This window comes from Alternaria ventricosa (genome assembly GCF_023758065.1).
Source record: "Alternaria ventricosa strain BMP 2768 chromosome Unknown scaffold_28, whole genome shotgun sequence".
Lineage (NCBI taxonomy): Eukaryota > Fungi > Ascomycota > Dothideomycetes > Pleosporales > Pleosporaceae > Alternaria > Alternaria ventricosa.
In genome coordinates this window covers 138,436-161,775 of record NW_026055708.1, presented here as the reverse complement: position 1 = coordinate 161,775, position 23,340 = coordinate 138,436, and the positions used below count along the sequence as shown (strand labels likewise).

The window sequence follows — 23,340 nt, the reverse complement described above, 5'->3', positions numbered from 1 at the left end:
TTTATGTTTTTTTCTGTTGGCATCGAGAGGAGCCTATCTCTCCTCTTTCACAATTCGCTTCTTAGGGATGATTAGTTAGTCAAGACTCGTATCCGTCGGAGATTCCTTTAAGCATGGCACCGTTTCGCAAAAGGTCGATCGGTCGCGAAAAGGATCCGGGATTTACCCACTCATTAGTACGTCTTCTGCATCCAGTGACGATTTCCTTGAATCAAAAACCATTACGGTAGTTACCCTACCGTTTAAGTAAATAAGCTTCTTTCTCAGATTGTATATATATCTATAGATTTAATCCCGTACGTACATTGTAATTAGACCCAAGCCCATAGAACGCGCTTCTCGCGATGAAAACTAGTATCACCAAGGATCATCCATGCATGTATTGAACGTGCAGAGGATTGATCAACACAGGATGCAGTACGTAGTACGCATTCTACACATACATACACTTCAACTCCCCCGTCCCATCAATCAATCACACCATGCATCCTCCCCTCCCCCGTCGCAAACCCCCCCACCAGCCCAAACTCCCCCTCCACATCCTCAAACCCCTTCCCCTCAACCACCATCTTCGCCACAGCCCTCGCACACACCGGTATAATACCCATCCCACCCCCATTAAACCCACACAACATCCACTGGCCCTCCTCTACCCCAGGAACACGGCCCACATGCGGCATCCCATCTGTTGTCTGAGCTTGAATCCCCGTCCAGATACTGTCTGGTTGGGCGCCGCTGTTTTCCCAGCCCAGGAAGGTTGTAGACATGTAGGATGTCCAGTGGGTGTAGATGTGTGGGGGGAAGTGGCCGGTGAGAGCGGAGTCGTCGACGGTGTTGTACCAGAGTGAGGGGGTAGAGGAGTAGAGCCAGGAGCCGCCGCCGACGACGATGGAGCTGTCGGGGCGTGGGTTTAGGTAGTCTGTTCCTGTTGGGTGGGATGGGGTTGTTGGGGTGGATGGGGTCGGGGCGAAGGATATGTTGTAGGTGTGTGAGAGGTGGGGGGAGATGCGGTAGGAAGGGGTGTGGTGGCTGTTCATGCCTTTGTAGGGGGTTATTGTGCCAGTGAAGGAAGGGAGGAGGGAGGGGGTGTAGGCGTTTGTGGCGTGGATGAGGGAGGTAGTGGTGAGGGTGCCGCGGGGGGTGTGGAGGGTTGTTGTTGTTTTGGTGTTGAATGTGGTGTTAGGGGAGGTGGAGGAGGTGAGGTGTGTAACCGGCGTGTTCATCTGTACATTCAACACCCCTTCCCCACCTCCATCTCCATCTCCATCTCCATCTTCCCCACTCCCACCAAACCTCCCCACCAACACCCCAAGCACCCCCGTAACCAACTTATACGGCCAAAAACTCGCTACCTCGCACGTAAACGCCCCCACCGCCCCTTTCACACTAGTAACCCCCTCCACATACTTCCCCTCAACCACACTCCTGCTCTTCGTCCAGCCCTCCCCTTTCTCCACCGCATCATCAAACACCCTCTTGACCGCCTCAAACTCCTCGCTATCTTGAAAAACATCAAAGCTACGCCGGAGTTCAAACTCGCATTCTTGTACCAACCCCTCGTCTTCAACAAGCGATTTCAGTTCATATATTACGCGTTGGTGGTAGTCCGCCATCTCCGTCCTCAGCGCGCTGTCTTGCATACCCGCCAGCGTCGCCGTCTTAATCTTAGAATGCCCGCCGTTGCGTGCGGTGGCGCCGCTGCAGAGGGAGCGGGCGTCGAGGAGGACGACGCGCGGCATGCGTTTTCCCGTGGAGAGGTAGCTTTTGTGGGAGTTTTGCAGGATGTGGTATAGGGTTAGTACGCCGGCCATTCCGGAGCCGATGATGGCGATGTCGCAGGTTGAGGGGAGGGATGGGGTGCTGCGGAGGGTGGCGTAGGGATGCGGGTTTTGGAGCCAGTAGCTGGGCATGGGGTTGGGGACGGGGAGGTAGTCGTGGGGTTGTTTTTCTCCATGAGAAGAGGCGTTGGGGATGGTGCTGTGGGTTGAGGGGGGATTGGCATTGGCAGGTACGACAACCTTTCTGAGAACCATGTTTGTGAGTAGGATGGAGATGTTGTGGTTGTTGGAGTAGGACGTGGCAACAACGACTGTTTATACAAGTAAGATGTTGATCAATGGCTTGTTTGGGGGCCATTTCGTTGTGGCTTACTTCAGCGTTCGGGCTAAAGTCAGAGGCGTTAGATGTCGCATCTCACCTTCCATTCCGGTTGGCTGGAGGTGTTCTTATCGGTGTTCATACGTCAGTTTACGGGTATAAGCGCATGGTGAATCGGAAGAAGACGACTTTTGACGATCTTTGGATGTGACTTGTATATAGCCGGGGTATCATGGAAAGGAAATGGTTTCTTGCTCCTACACCAGAACGAGTCCGAACGACGGAACTATGGCACACTCGGTGTAGTTGGACTCGTCAGTCCACCTTGACTCTTCCTCCTGTCCTTCTTCTTCTTGGGAGCGGGAGCGATGATGCCCTTTTTACCCTGCGCTTCCAGTGTCGTCGGTGTGCCTACCGCCTTTGGTGTGCCCACTGCAGATGGTGCTCTGCTCGGTGGCTGTGTCTCGATCTTCAGCCCTGCAGCAGGTGTAGACTGTGAGGCTTGTGCCGCTTGCTCCTGTGCCTTGTTCCTCGCATTTACAGCGGTCTTGGTGCCCTCGAACACAAACGCGCCTGGCTCGCCCTTCAGCGGGTTCTCATCCATGTATTCGTCTCCGTATGCGTTTGTGAGATTGAGCGAGTGCATGAACAGCGCGTCTGAGAACTCGGTGGTGGATGCCAGTGGATCTGTCGCCTGCGCTGTAGCTCCTGCTCCCTGTGACTGCGAGCCCGCTGCGTCTGGATCTGTCGGCGCCAGCGTCGGACTACCGATTCGACTCGCGGTAGTCGCCGCTTTCGCCGCTTCGTGTGAAGGAGGGAAGTACGAGTATCCCGTCGCAGGTGTCCAGTGTGTCATGTTCTTGGATATCTCAGCCATCTGCTCCATGCGCGTCGCGACGGTAAGCAGTCTACTCTGCACAACGTCCAGCAAGCTCGGCGCCATAAGAACCTTTGTATTGTGCGTATACCAGTTGCCCTCGACAAACATGCCGTTCTTCTTGTTGCCATCGTAATCTGTAACCTCGGCCTTGTGTTGGCGCTGGAGAATCCATGGGTGCCCTTCGCCCTGCCCTTCGCCCGCTATAACGTATTGTATTCCTTGTGGTACACTGTTGAGTCTTTGATTCCATAGCGCCGGGTCATTCATGATTTGTTGGGCATTAGCCGGGTCATGGAGGTTGAGATTAGTGAAGACGGATATGTTAATGCACTCTTCGGCATCGAACCATGGCGACGAGGTGAAGTACCAGAAGAGGTTGTTTCCGGCATTCAGGTCTTGCCCGGGCAGAGTCGCGATGGTCGAGGGCGCATCGTATTCTTGCTCGTCAGGGGGCGGGAGTGTCGGAGGCATGTTGGCGGTGGGTTTGTGAGTGAAGAGTGTCAGGGCTGTCTGGAAGCTCTGGAGGTTGGTGATGGAGAAGCTACTGGTAGGTAGCACGGGCCTCTCACCTCCGCGTGTTGGCCGCAATCGACGCCGTCTTCTGCCTACCACTACCACGACAACTCAACACCATGGATCTCGTACAGACAGTGCGAAAGGAAGGCAGCCGGTAAGTTCTCTCATTTATTGATGCAAAGCATCAGCTGACAGTATCCAGCGGCGGTCGCGCCGACTTCAAATGGGAAGACGTCAAGAACGATGCGCAACGCGAAAACTACCTAGGCCACTCGCTCATGGCCCCTGTCGGCCGCTGGCAACAAGGACGCGACCTGAATTGGTACGCAAAGGGCGACGAAGAATCCAAAGAAGCCGAAGCCGCGCGCATCAAGGAAGAGAAGCGCAAACTGAAGGAGGCTGAGGAAGACGCCATGCTAGCTGCCATGGGTCTGCCCGTGCCAGTGCGCAATAACGCGAACCTGACGCCACTCGGCCAGAAGGCACATGACGCAGATGTCAAAGCCACGCTAGACGAGAAAGCCAAAGTGGAGGGGGACGACGACAAGGCGAAGAGGAGGGAGAAGAAGGAGCGTTCACGGAGACACAGAGATGACGACGGAGAGCGAAGGAGACGTCATCGATCGCGGAGTCGTTCGCGGGACAGAGAGCGACGCCACAGACATCGAGAACGTTCAAGATCGCGCGACAGGCGGAGAGACGATGGGCGCGATGATAGGCGCAGACACCGATCACGAAGCCGCGACCACAAGCGACGAGACGATCATACAGAGCGCAGGCGCGAACGCGATGTCGATGTGAAGCGGTCGAGGTCACTATCGAGAGACCAGAGACGGCGAAAGGACACGAGAAGCAGGTCACCACACGAGAGGAGCGAGAGGAGAAGGGATTGAGGCATGAGGCAGATATAGCGAACATATCCTCAAAGCAGTTCTAATCAGACTATGGGCGTTCTTTAGATTACTGCCGGTATGGTGCCATCCAGTTCAAGCGTTCATGAGAGCTTATGTAGCTTTAGCGAAATCTTTACGTTGGACATCCAGACATTGATCCAAACGAAGTTCTCGCGATTCTTCAAACAGCAACTTACTCTGCATGCCGGAAGAAGTCATTTCGTGCACCTGACTACCCCAGTCCAAACCCACATATCCCCACGCTGCACGCCTTCCGGGATCTCCCTCCGACTCGGCAACCTCGGCCGGCTCCCCATAGCCCCCCCAAACCCCTCATCATCACCATGTAACAATGATACACAGTAGCGTCTTCGCTATTGCATCCTCACCGCTGCGATTTACCTTTTCCTTACCTCAAAGCCCCGTTCACATAACATAACCATCCTTCGTTGCCTAACAAGTTCAACCTGAGCGACCTTGATCCCCATCCATCTGCTAACCCCAGTCATCCCATCACCAAACACCATGACCGCAGCACCACCCTCCATACCCGACTGGCGCACTCTCGCCGCTTCGAAACGCGAATCTGTGTACGCTAAAATACCGAAAGATTGGCGGCTGCCTTCTTCGCAAACATCTCAGTACACGGAAACGTCCAGTATATCTGTGCTAGATGTTCCGCGAACATGCGGCATCTTGACCGAGAAAGAGTTGGATATTACTGAAAACTACGACGCTACGGCGCTGGTGAAGATGATGGCAGAGGGCCAGTTGAGCAGCACAGAGGTCGTGACGGCATTCTGCAAGAGAGCAGCTGTGGCCCAGCAGTGCGTAAGTTGCCTGACAGAGATTATGTTCGAGGAAGCGCTTGCTCGGGCGAGGGAATGCGATGATTTTCTGAAGAAGGAAGGGAGGGTTATGGGACCGTTGCATGGGCTGCCGATAAGTTTGAAGGACTCCTTCAACGTAAAAGGCGTTCAAGCAACACTTGGTTACGTCTCTTTCCTCGCGCACCCACCCGCCGCTTCGAACTCCTCTTTGGTAAATCTCCTGCATTCTCTCGGCGCGGTGTTCTACGTCAAAACCAATCTTCCTCAAACTATGATGACAGCAGACTCCCACAACAACATCTTCGGCCGCACGCTGAACCCGCTCAAACTCTCTCACACAGCCGGCGGTTCCACAGGCGGCGAGGGCGCGCTCCTCGCTATGAAAGGCAGTGTGCTGGGCGTCGCAACAGATGTAGCAGGTTCAAACCGCATCCCCGCGATCTGCTGCGGCGGCTCGTCTCTGAAGCCGACAGCAGGCCGAGTCCCGTTCGCAGGCGGCGTCGCAGTAGGCCGGCTGGGAAGTCCCGGTTCCGTTCCCGTAGTCATAGGACCCTGTGGCCGTTCCGTCCGCGACTACGAACTCTTTTTACGGTGTGTGAGCGACGCGAAACCGTGGCTTTACGACGAAAACAGTCTCAACGTCCCCTGGCGCTGTGTCCAGCCTTCGCCCCAGCCCCTTCGGTTCGGTCTCGTGAGGGGCTGTAAAGAACGACCGCTCCACCCGCCTATCGCCCGCGCGCTGCATACCACGGCGATGAAATTGAAAGCGCAGGGGCATGAGATTGTGCTGCTGGATGACAAGATACCAGATCTCTACCAAACTGCCCTGCTAGCATGGAAATTCTTCATGCTGGATCCGAAGAAGACGCCACTGCAATACATCAAAGATGGCGGGGAACCGCCTGTCCCCTCGCTATCAACATGCTCGTTCCCCGAGTTGAAAGATTGGGTGCCTAGTCTGGATGAGCTGTGGGATTTGAATGTGCAGAAAGCGGGGGTTGTGAGGGGGTGGCATGGGGTGATGGTTGGTGGTGGTGGTGGTGAGGGCGAGAAAGGACTAGACGCTGTTCTCATGCCGGGGTATCAAGGTGTGGCGCCGAAGCATGATACTTATGGGCTGCCGATTTACACGGTTGTGGTTAATCTGCTGAATTGGCCGAGTGGGGTGTTGGCGGCTGGGAAGGCGGAGAAGGGGGGTGATGCGGAGTTTGCGAAGGAGGGGGTGAAGTACGAACCGCCTTGTAAGTGGTGTTTGCGAATCGAGGGTATGCTTGAGGCTGACTTGTTGTAGATGATGCGGATGAGTGCGAGGGTTTACCTACGCATGTACAGGTTATGGGGAAGAGTATGATGGATGAGGAGTTGGTGGAGATTATGAAGGTTGTGGAGGGCGTGTTGAAGGAGTAGTATCCGCTTTGATATCTTTCTGCGATTACATGCCATCTTGATGAGCTATGTCGAAATGTCTGTATCTCAAACTCACACCACATAAGTGCATGTCTGCGGCAAACATATTGGTGTCTAGACATCCAGGGCCTGAAGCTTGCATCATAGCGGCCCTCCCAATCCTCCACCGACCCCAAACATCTGCTTAAACACAGTGTTAATCAGCACACCAGGCTCCATCTTCATCGGCACAGCAACCTCCTTCAACCTCCCCAACATATCTCCTTCCCTCTTCTTCACTGGCTCTTTCCCTGACGTCATCTCCACTGAGCCGCTCTCGCCGTCACCACAATCTCTTCCTTTCCTATACCAATACTCCGGCCAAGAATGCCCATTCCCATCTTCCAGCCCCGTTTTCTCCACGATGTGGCTTGCATCTGGTGAAATACCCAGAACTTGTACTCGTGAGCCTGAACTGCTCAGATGATACAGTATCTGTGCAGCATAGTGCTGCATAACCATCTCGTCCAGTGCAGCAAAGCCGACGGTACAGGGCTCACGATCTGGAGGAAAGTTGTCGCGGGTATAGTGGATATCTGGTGGGGATAGGAGGCGGAGGTGTTTCAGATGGGGGTGTGCGGCGATATGTGTCTAAAGACGTTGTCAGTTCTCGCTATTAGAGTTGGGGTAAGATAAAAGGGTTGCTTACTAGAGAAGACTTCTGGTCGAATGTCATGTCGGAGCCGGGTCGGTCTGGCATTGGATAAGAGAGTGGGTTGGGATCTCGGATCGGGTGGAGCGATTGGCGGGGGAAGTGTACGGCGAGGCCTTCGAGATAAGGGAGTGATTTTAGTAGTATTTCCAGATCCTTCGGGGGGTAGAAGGGTACGTGGTCTGTGATCTGGCCGTCTATGCCGAGTTGGCGGAGGGAGGTGTGGCGGGCGATACAAGATACATCGACCACGCGTCCGTCTGCCATGTCGAGCCAAAGCTTTTCTAGGCTGTTGAAGGAGTCGAGGAGTGCTTCGACAGCTCGTATGGTGTATTCTAGTGGAGAAGAATTCCGAGCCATTGTAATGTTCAACTCAGTGAGGTTGCAAACGGGCGCAAGTATTGTCATTAGATCGACGATGCTCTCGCAATCCACTAGCTGAAGACATTTGAGTTTGGATAAGTCGACGTTGCCCTGTATTAGAGCTGCAGCGCTTCGCCCCAAGACCACCTGCTCCAGGCTCATCCGTGATAACTTGAGTCGAGGAGGCGCACTGCCACTTTCAAACGGCCCTCCGAAGACTGTCCAATCTGGTCGTGCATCTGGGCGATCAGGATACGCCATGAGACTGAGGCAACCAGGACGTGTCACAATCCTGAGTTCTTTGAGATTCGGAGCGCTGCGCACGAGTAGTCCAGCCGCCTTGCATTGTTCGCTGCCCATATCATCGGGCATCACGGTGAGCGACTCGATACTCGCAAGCCGAGAGGATATCCACGATTTGTGAGCTTCGTGTGCGTAGTTTACGTTGGCAGTACCAAGCCCCAGATTGAAAAGAACATCGAGCCGCTTCAGCTTCGTCTGATGCTGCAGCAGATGGAACATCATTCCTGTGGGCAAATTGACTTCCCCACCTAGAGCGCATAGTGCCCCCTTTGGAAGTTCGCTGATGATTGTCATGAGTAGCATCTGCGTGGAATAGTCGCATGCGCCGTACAGCTTCTCAGTGCCAACGCGGGCGATGTAGATACTTTTTACGTGGGGTATGACGCCGTTCCCAGGCTCGAGGAGTGTGTTCAGCATCTCTGGGGTGAAATTATCCGACGCTATCGTAAGGTTCGAAAAAGCCATTGGCGTGATGATGTCTCGCCATTCGTGGTTGACGAGACGAACGGCTGCATTGGTGGCTTTGTCGCGTACGCAGGCGAAGATATTGGTCTTCATCTCTGCCGGGAGGCTTGAGAAGCTAGCTGGGCCCGATGATTCGGTCATCTTGAATGAGTTGAAATTTGGTGTGTGGTCAGGGGTGACAACAAGGCAGATGAGTTGAGTGGGTTGCGCTTGTCACTGGTGGAGCGCAACGAGTTATGGTTCCAAAGAACGGCGTGAGAGCCCAGACAACAGTCCGAGTGAAAGGCTCTGGAGGCGCTGACGACGTTTCTTCTCATTGTTGGCAGTTGATGAGTGAATGAGAAAGGATGGAAGGAGCGAGTTGTGAGTCCGTGATGGACAGGAAACGTAAGCTTTGCGTCGCATGCTTTTGTGTCGACTAAGTGTGGAGAGTTACAGATGTAGTTGTCGGATACATGTCTCTATCTAAGTAAAAGCCGAAGCCTTAGGTTGTCAAAAGTCTTGCGTACACCCGATATGCTTGCCGCAGACATGCGCTCAAGTGGGCCGAGTTTGAGAAGTCCCAAACATGGTTGCCGTAGACAAGCTATTTTGTCCTTTGAGTTTAGGGGCTTACAGATGTAGTTGTCGGATACATGTCTCTATTTGAGTAAATAACGAAGCTTCAGGTTCTCGAAAGTCTTGCGGATACCCGACATGTTTTCCGCAGACATGCACTTATGTAGTGTGAGTTTGAGAAGCCTTAGGTGTGATTGCCGTAGACATGACTTTTCGTGCTAGAAGTATAAGGAGTCATGGATGTAGTTTTTTTCATACACGTCTTTTTGTAAATGAAGAAGCACCTCCGTTCTTCCTTTGTGTGCGGCATGTGGAACATGACTTAAGAGCCATTATGGCTTCGTCATTTGCTCTTTATGTATTGAACTGTCGCGCTACTTCTCACACCCTGCTACCAATACCCATGCGAGACAGAAACATCCAATCCGAAAGTTTGAAACGAGCGGCCAGACAAATCATGTAGTCGTCTAGCTCATTTCACGTGGAGCCCGTTCCGCTACTTTGTACGTGGACAATCCGCCAGATCTACAAGGAGCAAGTTCCTTTTGAGAACTACAAGCAAGTCACCGCTTCCCAAATTCCTAAAAATAACTATCCAAGACGAAGACATGCACTTTCACAGATGCTAGTACGCTGCGCTCGAGCTCATGTAGCAGTCTGGCTTAGCTCTTCTGGATGGCTGGTATGGGAATCGCCCTCCATATGTGTCAGGCGATCGACGCCATCCTTCATGACCGCGGCGGCAGCCTCGAGGGAATAGGAAGAGCTACTGACATCCTTGGTCGATGTCGCATCCAGCGCGTTCAGGAACATGAGGTTGCTGTCAATTCCACATATAGCGTTGTTGATAGTGGCGCATTCAGCAGAGGGAGTGTCATCGAAAGACCCTGCTAGTGCCTGAAGCTATGGCATATTGTTCGCAAGGGCACACCATTCTAGCAGCGCTGGGTTCTTGAATCGAGATGTGTGGTCGAGTTCATTCATCTCGAGGCCTGCTGCAGTCCATCGAAGGAGAGTTGATAAGGTAAGCTGCTTCCGGGAACGGGTTCTTGTTGTTCTGACCAAATACAGCCGGACCCAGTTGGTTTACGGAGCCGATGAACATTCGCAGACAGGCGTTCCAGGAGTGGCTGAAGAAGCCAGCAATCTCGACATTTCTGGCGTATCCAGCTTCCTCCAAGAACGTTGCGTGAGATTGATGGATGATGTTGAAGCTCGAGGTCGTGGCGACAGACGCGGTTGTACAGATCACCGCGGCCTTCCCAATCAGCGCGCGTAGTCCAAGCTTCGCTGCAGCTTTGACCGAGTTGAAAAGGAGCAAGATCCTTTTGGGGACTACAAGCAACTCTCCGCTTACAGAGATTTCGACACAGCTCAGCAAGACGAAGACATGCGGTTTTGCGGGTACCAGCACGTTGTTCCCGGCATCACGTAGCAGTCTGGCTGAGCTATCCTGCCCGAGAAATGGAGGTTGCGAGCAGATGTCCAATGCGATCGAAGCCAAGGCTTCTACGTCCAGTGGCGAAGCTTCAGTCAATGGTGCAACTTTGAGTGCAGAGACGCGATTGCGGGGGAGTGTAAAGCGTGGGGGGGAGTGAGGAACACAGTCGTCGTTGAGGACGGCCGAAGTCTCAACGCCGGAGGGAAGTACCAGACGAGCATGGCGATCGACTCGGGGCGTCGCGAGCATGTACGAGAGCTCGCCGGAACGGCTCAACTGGTGCTTCTTCAAGAGCTCTGCCAAGTCCTCGTGCGACATCGTGCTGTGATGCGGACTGAGATCGGCGTACCTAAAGATTGGTGTGGGTAGTCAGTACATGTATCACATGAATTGGTATATGGCTATCACTCACTTGATGATACGAGTCGTCTCGAGCCCTTCAACGTCGTTGTCTACGATGTAGGACACCATCACATCGTTGATTGCGACCTCCTGCAGAGCGCAACGTTAGTGAAATTCCAGGCAATTGGTACAGGGCAGTGTGGCTTACATCGAGCTTGGAGCGAGAAGCATCGCCCTGCACGGGGAACAGTGAGCCTCGACCGGTGACGACGTGATGCTGAACGAACGAGTTTCGCTCGGCTTCGTCTTGGTCGATGAGGCGGTCGGCACGATCCATGATGACCGAACGTGGGTGCGACTCAGAAGTTGTAGTGGAATGGGGGTTGCAGCGTTGCTTGCAGAAATAGTAGGAGGGGGAGGTTGTAGAGGGTAAGATTGAGGTCGTTGTGAGAGACTGCCTCTGTAGGTGAGTGCCTGCCAAAGCGCACGAACCCAAGTTGCAGAGGCAACGATAACAGCGCGCTTTGGCGAAAAGCTCTGCAAGGCAGATGGAGGCGAGAGCGACCGTGACATTTGAAAAATGTGGGAGTGTTGGTTGGCTTGTATGGCTCAAAGGGCTGCGCTCGCATGGTGACGCGATAACTTGTCGAGAGACTCTGCAAGGCCAGTGAAGGTGAGAGTGACTGTGATTGTTGGATAAATATAGGAGTGTTGGTTGGTTTAGGTGCCTCGATCGGCTGCGCTCGCATGGTGGCGCGAAAGTTTGTCGAGCGCGTGCGAGAAGACGATTCTGAGACGGTCGCGCAAGGAAGCAGGTTGCCACCAAGTACTCACACTCTCAGATGTCTTTCTCGCTTCCACTTTTGGGTGACGATCAGTGGCGAGGATAGTCAGAAAGTTGAGGGGGTGTTGGTGGGGTTCGTTGCCTCAAAGGGCTGCGCTCGCATGGTGGCGCGATAGCTTGTCGTGCGACCGCGAGAAGACGGTTCTGAGAAGGTCGCGCAAGGAAGCAAGGTGCTACCAAGTACTCACATTCTCAGATGTCTTTCTCGCAGTCGCCATTGTTGGAGGGGAGGGGCGGGTGGTGGTGAGGTGGTGGTGAGGTGGAGGTGGAGGCTGGGTTGTTATAGCGTCGACGTCTTTTTATGTAGGCAGCAGGCAGCAGCGCAAGTCGCGGTGACTCACGTTTTTTGAGTATAAGGTGAGTGACCATAAAAATAAGGTGACGTCAATGTATAACGGCAAAGTTGAACGTGAAGCCGCCTTCACCCGCTTGTCTTGCTAGCTTGAGCAACTTGGCATGGCAACCGTTGAGTATAACGCTGTTGCCTTCCCCGATACCGGAGACGCGACATGCTGTGGCAATATGTCCCAGAAGTAAATTCTGTACATCGTCCATGGATACTAAGACCGGTACCAGAGCAGGACATGGGGGAGCGCTCACGAAACTGATCACTGCAACGCACAGGATATAGTCTGCAGGGCGTTAGCAATGCCATATTTGACTGCGGCAAAGGGAAGACGTACGGTAATGAACACCTTGAAAGCGGAGTCGATACAACGTCATGACGGAAGTCTCAGTACAGAACCCGGTGATATCAGAACAGTATCGCCCGATCGTGCACGACTTTGAAGTAATTATCAACTCGAAGATATTGCTTGTATGTATGTGAAACTACCTACTATACATATTTCTTTGATAGCGTGATATGATGACAAGCGACGTGTGATCAACCCGGGCTATACATGCTATAGATACGATTCAAACAGAGTTGCATAGTTGTAGTACACGAGGCTCTTATGCTCATGTAAGTAAAGTGTTTTATTTGAAGAGAGCATAGTTCTCCACCCATCGACACGCCATACCCTTCAAGAAGATCCTCCGTTGTGTCCAAGTGACAAGGTCGTGAATCTGGATCAGATGAGCACCGTACTCTGATGCATTGATGATTGTGGGCCGTAGTACGTCTTTATGCGCAGCAAGAATGAATCGTTGGCTTCTCCTGCTCGAGCACAGAAGGCTGATTGGCTGCATGCTACTTCTGCAGACGGACACGATAGCAGACGTGTGCTATGTAGCGGGCTTCGCACCCCTCGAATCGACATGTGATGATCATGTCGTTGTCGTATAAGGACATGACATATCGGAGATGATCTTCTTTCTTGTGCTCGTCGACGTGGATGAACGATGCGAAGTTGGTGGGTGGGCAGATGTCAACCGGGCATGCGGCGAGATAACACTCAGCGTGCTTGGTGACGACATGCTTCTGTAACGCCCTCTTTTTCTTGCAGGACTTGTCTCCTTGCTTGTCACAGTTTGGAAGAGTACAAACTAGTTTGGAACCTGTCTTGGGTACTGGCTTCACTTCCTCGTCTTCTTCTGTGATTGTCGGAGAGCCTCAGACAAGGATCGGCAGTATCCAGTGCAGCCATACCGAAGCGCTCACGTACGTCTTGAGTTGATAAATGGAGCGAGCACTGGCCGATTGAAGATCGTGCTTGTCGGCCAAGTGCAGTGCGTGGCGTGTGGTGTGCCGGCGCCTGCAGGATGCCCCTCAAGGCAGCACCTCATCCAAGAAAAGAACTGAACAGGTCTGGAGCCTAAATCAACATGGAAACATGCAAAGTGGGTGACACAACGTCGATGTAGACTCCAGGCCTGTTCAAGTTTCTCCTACGCTGACGTAGCGGAGTGGCCGAGTTCTTGACCGATGTCTTCTATAGTCATTTAGTCGCCGTGTTCAACGCGGGGAAGGTCGTTTGTTGCGCCGTGCCGTAAGTCATGCGATCGGAATGTCACATTTGCCATTGGTGTCTTCAACTATATCGTCTTCCTCATGTGCCAGCTTGACGGCGAAGTATGACCAAATGGTTTTGGTCTCGCAACCATTCTTCTATGCTGCAGCTGACAACACAGCTAAAGGATGCTCACTGTGCTGAAACCGAGCCATGTATACGCTTGGGGCTACAATGATACTTCTCAGAGTCAATGAAAGATGCTTCGTATGCTGCAAGGGAAGATAAGCTAGGCTTGAGATGGAAGAGAGTATATCTGTGTACTGCAAACCTGTATATAACGGCCACGATACTACCAGCAAGTAGGGGTGTGCAGAAGGGAGCTAGAGTGACTTTGAGAAAACAGGATGTTCATAAAAGGCTGATGGTAGCTCATCTCACCTCCTTCTAACACGGTATGACAAGACGCAATAACGCAAGTGTTTTCGCGGTGGTAAAACCTGAAGTACCGCCGAGTTCAACATTCTCCATGTACGCGATACTGGTTTGGCATTCCGATGACTGGCGAAGTCTTTGTGATATCCCGATGTGATCGGATGACTTGAGACGGCTGCCGTCGGAGGGGTACTGGACAGCGTCAGACAGCGACGACAACCGACATACGGTGTCCGCCAGCATCACGAAGCTGCTGCAACACCAACGTCACGCATCCAGCCATGGCAGCCTTGGAAAGGCATCTCGGCAGCCCTAGAAGCCAGGCGAGGCTTCGCGAACCACGGCTCTTGTGCCAATAGCGGGCAGCGCGATGGAAAATTCGCCGCCTGGAGTTTCGGGCCCCACGTTCTTTGAGGCCCTCGCCGCTAGTTGTTGGCCCGAGCCAGGTTCCGTCCCCGAGATTACCCGACCTAAAAATGGCGGACCCTGACAATGGTGCCTCGCAGAAAGGAGAGGGTGGGAGACTTGGGCTGGAAGAGGCATGTGAACACTTGTACATCCCCACAGTGGATTTTCCATGTTGAATTGACGGCTGCGGGCTGCCTTTAGACGCACTTTCGTCAAGCCATAGGCATTGTGTGGCTGCTACGGCAACGCTTGTGGGGGTTCCGTTGGGATCAAGAAGGCAGAGTTTCGTGAATTGGATGCAGAGCAGGCCGTCGATATATAGCAATTGAGACGTACGATAAGTCAATTGCAATGCGACGACCCCCGTGAGCACTTTTTCCCATTCACCATTGTCCCAACCCGCGTTTCCGAGGTGTTGATGAGGGTGCGCTCGGGATAGCGGGCAAGGCCACTAGCACGTGATTGGCTTAGTGCGAATTAGCGCTGCTGGCAGAATTTGTCGCAGCTTCGCTACAAATACACCGTTCTTCCCTCAACGCAGCACCAGCATCTGCAACCTCACCTTTTTCAACCAATCTCCCCTCCATACATCATCCAAGATGTCGGGCGCACAGCAGGGTGTGTATTACATCGACGAATTGCACGAGACGACGCTGACCAGATCGCAGACAAGTCCCTTTTCGGGATGCCAGGTTTCGTGGTGGACTTCTTGAGTACGTTTATCTCCATCGACAGGTTCATCAATCCGTCTGCCATTGGCAATTGGATGTGATGCGAGCGTTGTCGGCCAAGTTTTGCTCTCGCTACAGCCACTAACAGCTTATCAGTGGGTGGTGTTTCCGCCGCCGTCTCGAAGACCGCTGCTGCCCCCATCGAGCGTGTTAAGCTCCTCATCCAGAACCAGGTAAGCATTATCAGAACCTCGATCCCCGCATCTCGACAATTGCTAACCCACCCCGCAGGATGAGATGCTTAAGTCCGGTCGTCTCGACCGCAAGTACGATGGCATTGGCGAGTGCTTCAGCCGTACCGCTAAGAACGAGGGTGTCCTCTCCCTCTGGCGTGGTAACACTGCCAACGTCATCCGTTACTTCCCCACCCAGGCGCTCAACTTCGCTTTCCGCGACACCTACAAGTCCATGTTCGCCTACAAGAAGGAGCGTGACGGTTACGCCAAGTGGATGGCCGGTAACTTGGCCTCCGGTGGTGTAAGTACATCCGCTCAATGTATGCAAATCACAATCTAACAATAACAGGCTGCCGGTGCCACTTCCCTCCTCTTCGTCTACTCCCTCGACTACGCCCGTACTCGTCTCGCCAACGACGCTAAGTCGGCCAAGAAGGGTGGTGAGCGCCAGTTCAACGGTCTCGTAGACGTCTACAAGAAGACCCTCGCCTCCGACGGTATCGGCGGTCTCTACCGTGGTTTCATGCCCTCCGTTGCTGGTATCGTTGTCTACCGTGGTCTGTACTTCGGTATGTACGACTCGATCAAGCCCGTCCTCCTCACCGGTTCCCTCGAGGGTAACTTCTTGGCCTCTTTCGCTCTTGGTTGGGCCGTCACCACTGGTGCCGGTATCGCCTCCTACCCCCTTGACACCATCCGTCGCCGCATGATGATGACCTCCGGTGAGGCCGTCAAGTACAAGGGTACCATGGACGCCGCTCGCCAGATCGTTGCCGCCGAGGGTGTCAAGTCTCTCTTCAAGGGTGCTGGTGCCAACATTCTCCGTGGTGTTGCCGGTGCCGGTGTCCTGTCCATCTACGACCAGGCCCAGCTCATCCTCTTCGGCAAGAAGTTCAAGGGTGGATCTGGTTAAGCGCCTTTCTTCCCTCTACGATACCCCCAACCTGCGTTTATGTGGTGGAAGCAGTTATTCGCGACGTGAGAGATGGGGATGGGGTGTACGTGTATGAGAACGGCAACACGCCCTGCGGGCCGACGGTTGTTCTTGGTTACGAAAAGCACGATCCCGGGTGGTAATACACTCTTGTACTTTATACATTCACACGTCATATCCGGCTTGCAATGCTTCATCTGTTTCTGGCTGTACTTCCTCTTTTCATCGCTTGGTGCAATGGGGAAAATAGTGGTCTATAGAAAGTCATGGGTTTCTTTGTATGAACAAACTGCTTCTACTATGAGTGATGCACTGCTCTCCTAACTGCCTATGCTCATTCAACCCCTCTCCAAGCCTAGCACGTGCTCAGAACCCGCCGCCATTTTTACCCTGAACAGCTCTCCACACGCTCTCCTCGCCCTTCTTCAATGCCTCACCCGCCTTGTTCAGCATGCTCCACGCCTGTGCCCCGACACCCTCCCCCTCAGCGTCTCCCGCTCCGCTCGACTGACCAATGCCTCCGCCAGCAGTATACGGCGCGTTATCCATCGCCTGAACATAACCCGGCGGGTGTTCCAAGCTCGTCCTCGTAGGCTGCGCTTGATCAGCCGTTTGGAACGGCGACGCAGCAGGGCCGTAGTTGAGCGTCGTAGGACCAGGTTTGCTAGCCGCAGCAGAAGGCGTTGTAGACGTCATTGTCGACCGGCCTGCTAGCATAGAGTCTGAAGGCGGAGGATGGCTAAACTGCGGCGGCGGTGGTGCTTGCCGTGTCTCCGTCGTTATAACCGTTGCTGTTGGGACGGCACCTGCTTGCGGCGCTGCTGGTGTGTATCTGTCGTTTCCTTCTGTCATTCCGACTGGACCTGTTGGTGCGGCGGGACGGGCGCCGGGCTGGGGAGCTGGAGGGTTCGACGATGCATCTTGTGTTGTTGTAGCGGGGGCGTAGGCGGGCGTTGTGCGTGTGGGAGGTGGGTTGGAAGCGTTGTCGGGGTTTGAAGAGGCGGTTGAAGGGGTGATGCCGTCGGGTTTTGCGGCGGTGGTGGGCGCGATGGGCGCGTTTTTGTGGATGGGGATTGGGGGCATGTTGGGGGCGGTTTGTGGGGGTCTGAGGTGTTGTGTGAGGTGTGTGTGGTTTGTGTGGAGGTGGTGAGGATCGTGGAGGGTGTAGTCGCGGTAAAGCGGACAATTACTTCATGAGTTATTGAACGGTAAAGTAGGTGTTCTGAAGGCAACCTAGAAGTATGAACACGTTGTAGAAACTGTTTGTTGCTGCCTTGTGCTGTGCTCTGCTGGCCTCTTCGACGCGTTCTTTGGTTCAGATGAAGGTGCTTGCTGCTTTGGGCGATGATGTCATCTACCACGTGAAACCTTCTTTCGACCTCTGCAGCGCTGTGGTCCCTCGCCCGACTTCACTCCTCGATGTCATTCAAACCTATGATTATGCACTGCGACATCAGAGCCCAACACGCTTCGGACCCGTTGTGCAGCCTCGGTGTGAGTACACCCTGGTAGCAATCACAATTGACCATAGGTACTCACATTTCAACTGTCATTCTGTCCATGACTGGCCGGATACACGCATATCAGCACTGAGATTACCAATTTCTTCCTTTGTCGTTATTCCTTTTCTCATGCATATCAATATGTAGCTATGCTAAGCCTCGAGCGGCTGTTCGGCGCAGTCGAAATTACACTCACAGGTCAAGAGAAGCTTCACGGCTTCGTATCCGTTTCGTCCCTTCCTCGATCCTTCTCTTTAACCATTGCCCATCTCGCTTTGCCCATCCCAATCTGCTATGGCTACAAGTGCATGCTGCTGTGTGCTTTGATCAGGAGTTGGGTCCCACAAAGGACCGATGGTGATAGATCAACAGTCCAGACGCTTCGGTAAAGCAAGAGATTTCGAGCCTTCTCAAGAAAAGAAAATTTGCCCACGCTTCCACGCTGCGACGAACCGCACACATTGATACGGCCGAAAGACTTGCACATCGTCATACCTCCTTCGGAGTACCTCTCATATCGGTCGCTCTGCACGCAGCCCGACAGCCGCCCACACCAGATCGAACGTGGCACCACAGATCCATATTTTCAAGATTGAACAGATGCATCAGGACCATCTCCGTTCTTTCAATACTTTCGATACATGTGGTTTACTGATCAATCACGACTCAAGCCGCCCGCTCCACCACTGAATCGGTAGCGATACTAGCAAGCGCCCGCCATGTCTCCACAAGTCCTCTAGCCAAGACGTTCCTGCGGGTGCGCAGTTACGGTGTTCAAGTGTGCCCTTGTTTCGAACGACGTCCTTCGCAATCTCACATCGTGAAAAGTGGAGTTACCCGCGCCTGTTTGGGTTAGTCGTTTCAAACAGGATCCTTCCGCATGGTTGCCAAGAACGTTTGACATGTCGCGACGTTTGTCCGCTGTACGGAATCCAGCGAGGGAAGAGAGCTCACCCGAGATCGTGAGCGGTAGCCCTGGTATTCCATTGTGCCGGGTCCTTCGGCGGAGCGTATTGGTGCGAGGACGTTGAAACTATTGTGCCCCGAGCGTCTATGCCGTCGGTAAGGGCCTGTCCACGGCGGCGGAGACACCATACCTAGACAGCCAGCACCGATGCGAGCGGGTACCAGACGCAGTATATAAGGATGTGCGTGACCGTCCACTGAGATCTTCGGCAGCAAAGCTCTTCCATTCTTTTCTACAACAACTCCAGTCCTTCGCTTTTCCCCTTTCACATTCATTTTCCAACTTGAACAACATACTTCTTTCGACAATGAAGTTCTCAATCATGTCTCTCGGCCTCATGGCTGTCTCTGCTCTGGCAGCACCCATGCCATCTCAGATCGCACCCAAGCGTGCCGGTCTCACCAAGCGCGCTGCATCTCTGGAAGATGTCGCGACCACCGGTTTCGCTACTCAGAACGGAGGTACCTCTGGAGGAAAGGGAGGCAAGACCATCGAGGTTGGCTCTCTCAGCGACTTGGAAGCTGCCGTCAAGGGCGACGCCGCCGCCATCGTTCTCATCACCAGCCCCATCAAGGGCAGCGGCGAGAACGTCAAGATCGGCAGCAACAAGTCCGTCATCGGCAAAGACTCCTCCGTCGTCCTGACCGACTTCACCCTCACCGTCAAGGCCGTCAAGAACGTCATCCTCCGCAACTTCGCCATGGAGAAGGTCGTCGGCGGCGACGCCATCGCCATCCAGAAAGCGCAAAACGTCTGGGTCGACCACGTAGACCTCTCCTCGGACCTCGACCACGACAAGGACTACTACGACGGTCTCCTCGACGTAACCCACGCCGCCGACTACGTCACCATCTCCAACAGCTTCATGCACGACCACTGGAAGTGCTCTCTCGTCGGCCACTCGGACAGCAACGGCAGCGAAGACAAGGGCCACCTCACCGTCACCTACAACAACAACTACTGGAAGAACATCAACTCGCGCGGCCCCTCCTTCCGCTTCGGCACCGGTCACCTCTACAACAACTACTACGAGAACGTCAGCGACGGCATCAACACCCGCCAGGGCGCGGAGCTCCTCGTCCAGAACAACGTTTGGTCTGGTGCTAAGAAGGCGCTTTACAGCAAGGATGGTGGCAAGGCTGTTGCTGAGGGCAACGACTTTGGTGACAGCGAGAACACGGCTGATAAGGGGTCTTTGACTAAGATGCCTTATGAGACTAAGGAGATGCTTGAGGCGGGTGCTGTTAAGGCTGCTGTTGTTGGTACTGCTGGTGTTACGCTCAAGTTCTAAGCGTGAGGTTTGTATTTGGGGTAAGTGACATGATCATTCGGGTTTGGAGATGATTAAAAGATGAAAGATGAAGGGGACTTTGAAGACTTCGATTTGTAAATATTTTGGTCAGATGACCTTTTCTTGTATATATGGACGCTGTGCGGACTGTTTTGAGCAATGAAAAGGACACCTTTTTGTTATTTCTTCATTCGTACGTGCCTTTAGTTTTTGAGTGCTTACTATTGCTGTGTACTTACACTTCAGTCGTCTTTTCTGGTCATGCGTCGTCTTCGGCTTCCCTCGCAGGGATTCAGTAAACCTGTCTGCCTCAAGGTCACCCCCCACGCCGCTAAGCATCCTTGGCGGACGTATAAAGTCCCTCTCTTCTTCGTACATGCTCTCTTCCTTCCACCAACAACTTCGCAATTCTCGATTCACCAAAATAGCGGTTTGAACAGTACATGTTCTTCCGCTGTCGGACTCAAAACATAGCTGACGAGGTTCTTATGTCTCTTCTCTTTTCCAAAAACAATCCAAGACACCTACATGTAGCAAAGACGATCGAGACAGCTGCATTTCTTGCGACGAACTTCATGAGCGAGAGCTATGTAAGATTCTCTCTTTGAGCTCTGTATCTCTCCTTTACACACTTCCTTCTTTCACCAAAATCAAAAGAGGCAAAGAAACTGTCGATGGCCGTTCTCCGCCCCAAAACTCATGAATGAAGAACACATGTGTGAGACGCGACAAAATAATATACGATGAAGTTATCATGTTGGTCCAGCCCTCAAAAACAAAATGCACAACCTTCATGACCAGCCTGTCGCTTCGCAGGTCGCATATAAATTCAACTCTTCAACTCATTCTTCTTTCTTCTTCACACTCACATCTTTGCTCCAAAACCAAATAGCAAAGCTATGCTACACATGGCTGTTCTCCGCTCCAAAGCGCGCAAGTCGAGATCATATGTGTGAGGCGCGACAAAAGCCTTCTCAATCACAACATCATGTCGACCCAGACTTTCAAAACCGTGATTGCCGCGTCCGATGGTCTGCCTCGCGCTCTGCGGACAACACATATATAACTGCATCTTCCACTCTCCCTTCTCTTTCTTCAAACATCTGCCTCTTCAGTTTGGCAATACTAAAAATCAACCAATCACCGCTTCATGGCTGTCCTCCCCTCCAAAACCTACAGATTCAGGCAACATGTGGAAGTTGCGACAAAAAGGGGCCGATGATGATCCCATGTGGAGCCAGTCTCTCAAAAACTCTAACGATGTTCTCTATGGTCAGCGTGAAAATCTGGGAGGATTGCATGTGACATAATGTCCTCTTCTCGCCCTTCTCTCTTCTTCACATACATATCTCCCTGTCTTGGGAACCAAAAGTCCAATACAAGGGCGCGATGGCTGTCTCTGGTTTCTAACAATCTCCAAAACAAGACATCCATGAGCTTCGACAGAAAGTGCTGTCTCCATGGATCATGTTGAGCCCGTTTTCCAAATCTTATAGTGATATCATTCATGAACAGGTCAGACTAGCGCCTTGGGCGCGGCATATATAAACTCCCCTCTTCTCGTGCACCTTCCTTCTTCTCATCACAAAACTTCAGTTTCTTACTCCAAAACATCGCCGATGAACATCTATGTGGTGTCCATCCGCCCGAAAGATCATTGTAACCGGCAAATGTGCGAGACACGACCGAAACAACAAATGCGCAGTACCATGTCGAGCCTGTCTATCGAAACAGCGACCGAAAGCGGGTATGTGTGCTTTCGAGGTCACGGCGCAAATGAAGCGTAGGACTCCGCCTTCTCTTCTCTGCTCTCTCATCACATACACTCTTCTTCATTTTCAAAAACCAAAGATCCATGACTTGTTGTCAACGTTCTCCTCCGCTCTGCTTCTCAAAAATGGTGAGCGACACAATGATGTGCTCGTCCCGACATAAAGACAGCGGAAGTGAATGTCATGCTGTGCGGCCTCTGCCCGACATAAACAACAGCATCAAAAAGCGCATGACGACTTCCTGGCCCATCGCGACCGACGTATAAAAGCCTCGCCTTCTCGTGTGCCTCTCTTCTTCTTCACACGCCTCTTCTTCATTTTCAAAATCCGAAACGGATAAGGATTATGTTCCTTCTCTCTGCTTTCGAATACTCTGCAGCGCGCATACATGTGTGCGACTCTTGTGACAACATCTCTCGAAAATGCGGCTACGTTGAGCGCCTTTCGCTGGCCACGAAAGCGATAGCCAACAAAGACATGGCATCTCGCTACCCAGCTGCGAGCGGGGTATTAAAGCCTTGTCTTCTCGCGTACCTGATCTTTTGTCGCACACACTTCATTATTTCAAGACTAAAACTCTGGTTCTATATGACCATGTTCTCCTCTTCTCTGTTCTCAAAAAGGCAGTACCTACAAGTTCATGTGCGCGTCTCCTCAAAAAAGTCAATACAACTTCGCCATGACGAGCGTCTTCTGTGGGACACAAAAATCAAGCGCAGTAGTTGCATGGCGTTTCGCTAGCTAGCCGTGAGCGATGTATAAAAGTCTCGCCTTGTTGAGTACCTCCTCTCTCGTTACACACACTTCATCATTCCAAAACCAAAACATCGGTGAACATGTTCATGTCCTCCTCTTCTCTGCTTCTCAAAAGTTTACTAAAGTGGGTTCATGTGCGCGTCTCCTCAAAGATCAAAATCAACTCCGCCATAACGAGCGCCGTCTGCGCGAAACAAAATTCAAGACTGACAGTCGCATGGCGTTTCGCTGGCCAGCTGTGAGCGATATATAAAAGCCTCCTCCTGCTGTACCTTCTCTCCTCACATCCACACTTCTTCTTTCCAAAACATAAAGTCAAGGAAGTCAATGTTCTCCTCCTCTCGGCTTCCAAAAAAGAAAGAGAATGTTGCGCCATGTGCGCGACCACCCAAAAGGACAGATCACACACCTCTATGTCGAGTGCGTCTGCTCGTCAAAAAGCAATAGCCATGTGCATGATGGCGTCGACTCTCGGCCTTTCTGGGCATGCGATATATAAAGCCTCCTTCTACTGTCCCCTTCCTTCCCACATACACACTTCTTCTTTCCAAAAGGCAGACCGAGGCGCACATGTTCTCCTCTAAAATAAATACGCCTCTATAACATGTGCGAGACCACCCAAAAAGATCCCCGCGATGTGCCGATGTCGAGCACTTCCGCCTGCCAAAAAGCCTGCGATACATGTATCATGGCGACACTCGACCTTGCTGGGCGCGCGATGTATAAAAGCTGGCTCTTGCTGTACCTTCTCTCCTCACATACACTCCTGCCTTTCCAAAATCTAAAACACTTCACGTTCCGCTATATGTTCTTCTCCTCTCTCCTCCAAAACTCGTACGATACCAT

The 23,340-nt window shown here is 52.7% G+C and overlaps 8 protein-coding genes across 8 annotated transcripts; 4 read left to right on the top strand and 4 right to left on the bottom strand.

Annotated features, from left to right (window-relative positions):
* Window positions 1-2,383: 2,383 nt before the first annotated feature.
* On the bottom strand, window positions 2,384-3,448 carry J4E93_010280 (uncharacterized protein; the record flags this gene model as incomplete). The annotated part of the gene is made up of 1 exon (XM_049348165.1): window positions 2,384-3,448. The coding sequence occupies one exon, from the start codon at window positions 3,446-3,448 to the stop codon at window positions 2,384-2,386; it is 1,065 nt and encodes a 354-aa protein (XP_049194699.1).
* Window positions 3,449-3,609: 161 nt separating this feature from the next.
* Window positions 3,610-4,386, top strand: J4E93_010279 (uncharacterized protein; the record flags this gene model as incomplete). The annotated part of the gene is made up of 2 exons (XM_049348164.1): window positions 3,610-3,647; window positions 3,696-4,386. 2 exons carry the CDS (start codon window positions 3,610-3,612, stop codon window positions 4,384-4,386), a joined length of 729 nt encoding a protein of 242 aa, XP_049194698.1.
* Window positions 4,387-4,911: 525 nt separating this feature from the next.
* Window positions 4,912-6,623, top strand: J4E93_010278 (uncharacterized protein; the record flags this gene model as incomplete). The annotated part of the gene is made up of 2 exons (XM_049348163.1): window positions 4,912-6,457; window positions 6,508-6,623. The coding sequence occupies 2 exons, from the start codon at window positions 4,912-4,914 to the stop codon at window positions 6,621-6,623; spliced, it is 1,662 nt and encodes a 553-aa protein (XP_049194697.1).
* A 655-nt stretch (window positions 6,624-7,278) lies between these two features.
* On the bottom strand, window positions 7,279-8,586 carry J4E93_010277 (uncharacterized protein; the record flags this gene model as incomplete). Its single annotated transcript, XM_049348162.1, has 1 exon — window positions 7,279-8,586. The coding sequence occupies one exon, from the start codon at window positions 8,584-8,586 to the stop codon at window positions 7,279-7,281; it is 1,308 nt and encodes a 435-aa protein (XP_049194696.1).
* A 1,393-nt stretch (window positions 8,587-9,979) lies between these two features.
* Window positions 9,980-11,123, bottom strand: J4E93_010276 (uncharacterized protein; the record flags this gene model as incomplete). The annotated part of the gene is made up of 3 exons (XM_049348161.1): window positions 9,980-10,793; window positions 10,857-10,936; window positions 10,995-11,123. The coding sequence occupies 3 exons, from the start codon at window positions 11,121-11,123 to the stop codon at window positions 9,980-9,982; spliced, it is 1,023 nt and encodes a 340-aa protein (XP_049194695.1).
* A 3,841-nt stretch (window positions 11,124-14,964) lies between these two features.
* Window positions 14,965-16,185, top strand: J4E93_010275 (uncharacterized protein; the record flags this gene model as incomplete). Its single annotated transcript, XM_049348160.1, has 5 exons — window positions 14,965-14,983; window positions 15,034-15,078; window positions 15,193-15,269; window positions 15,328-15,573; window positions 15,622-16,185. The coding sequence occupies 5 exons, from the start codon at window positions 14,965-14,967 to the stop codon at window positions 16,183-16,185; spliced, it is 951 nt and encodes a 316-aa protein (XP_049194694.1).
* Window positions 16,186-16,572: 387 nt separating this feature from the next.
* J4E93_010274 (uncharacterized protein) lies at window positions 16,573-17,289 on the bottom strand (the record flags this gene model as incomplete). The annotated part of the gene is made up of 1 exon (XM_049348159.1): window positions 16,573-17,289. The coding sequence occupies one exon, from the start codon at window positions 17,287-17,289 to the stop codon at window positions 16,573-16,575; it is 717 nt and encodes a 238-aa protein (XP_049194693.1).
* A 1,693-nt stretch (window positions 17,290-18,982) lies between these two features.
* J4E93_010273 (uncharacterized protein) lies at window positions 18,983-19,966 on the top strand (the record flags this gene model as incomplete). Its single annotated transcript, XM_049348158.1, has 1 exon — window positions 18,983-19,966. One exon carries the CDS (start codon window positions 18,983-18,985, stop codon window positions 19,964-19,966), a length of 984 nt encoding a protein of 327 aa, XP_049194692.1.
* Between the last annotated feature and the right edge of the window lie 3,374 nt (window positions 19,967-23,340).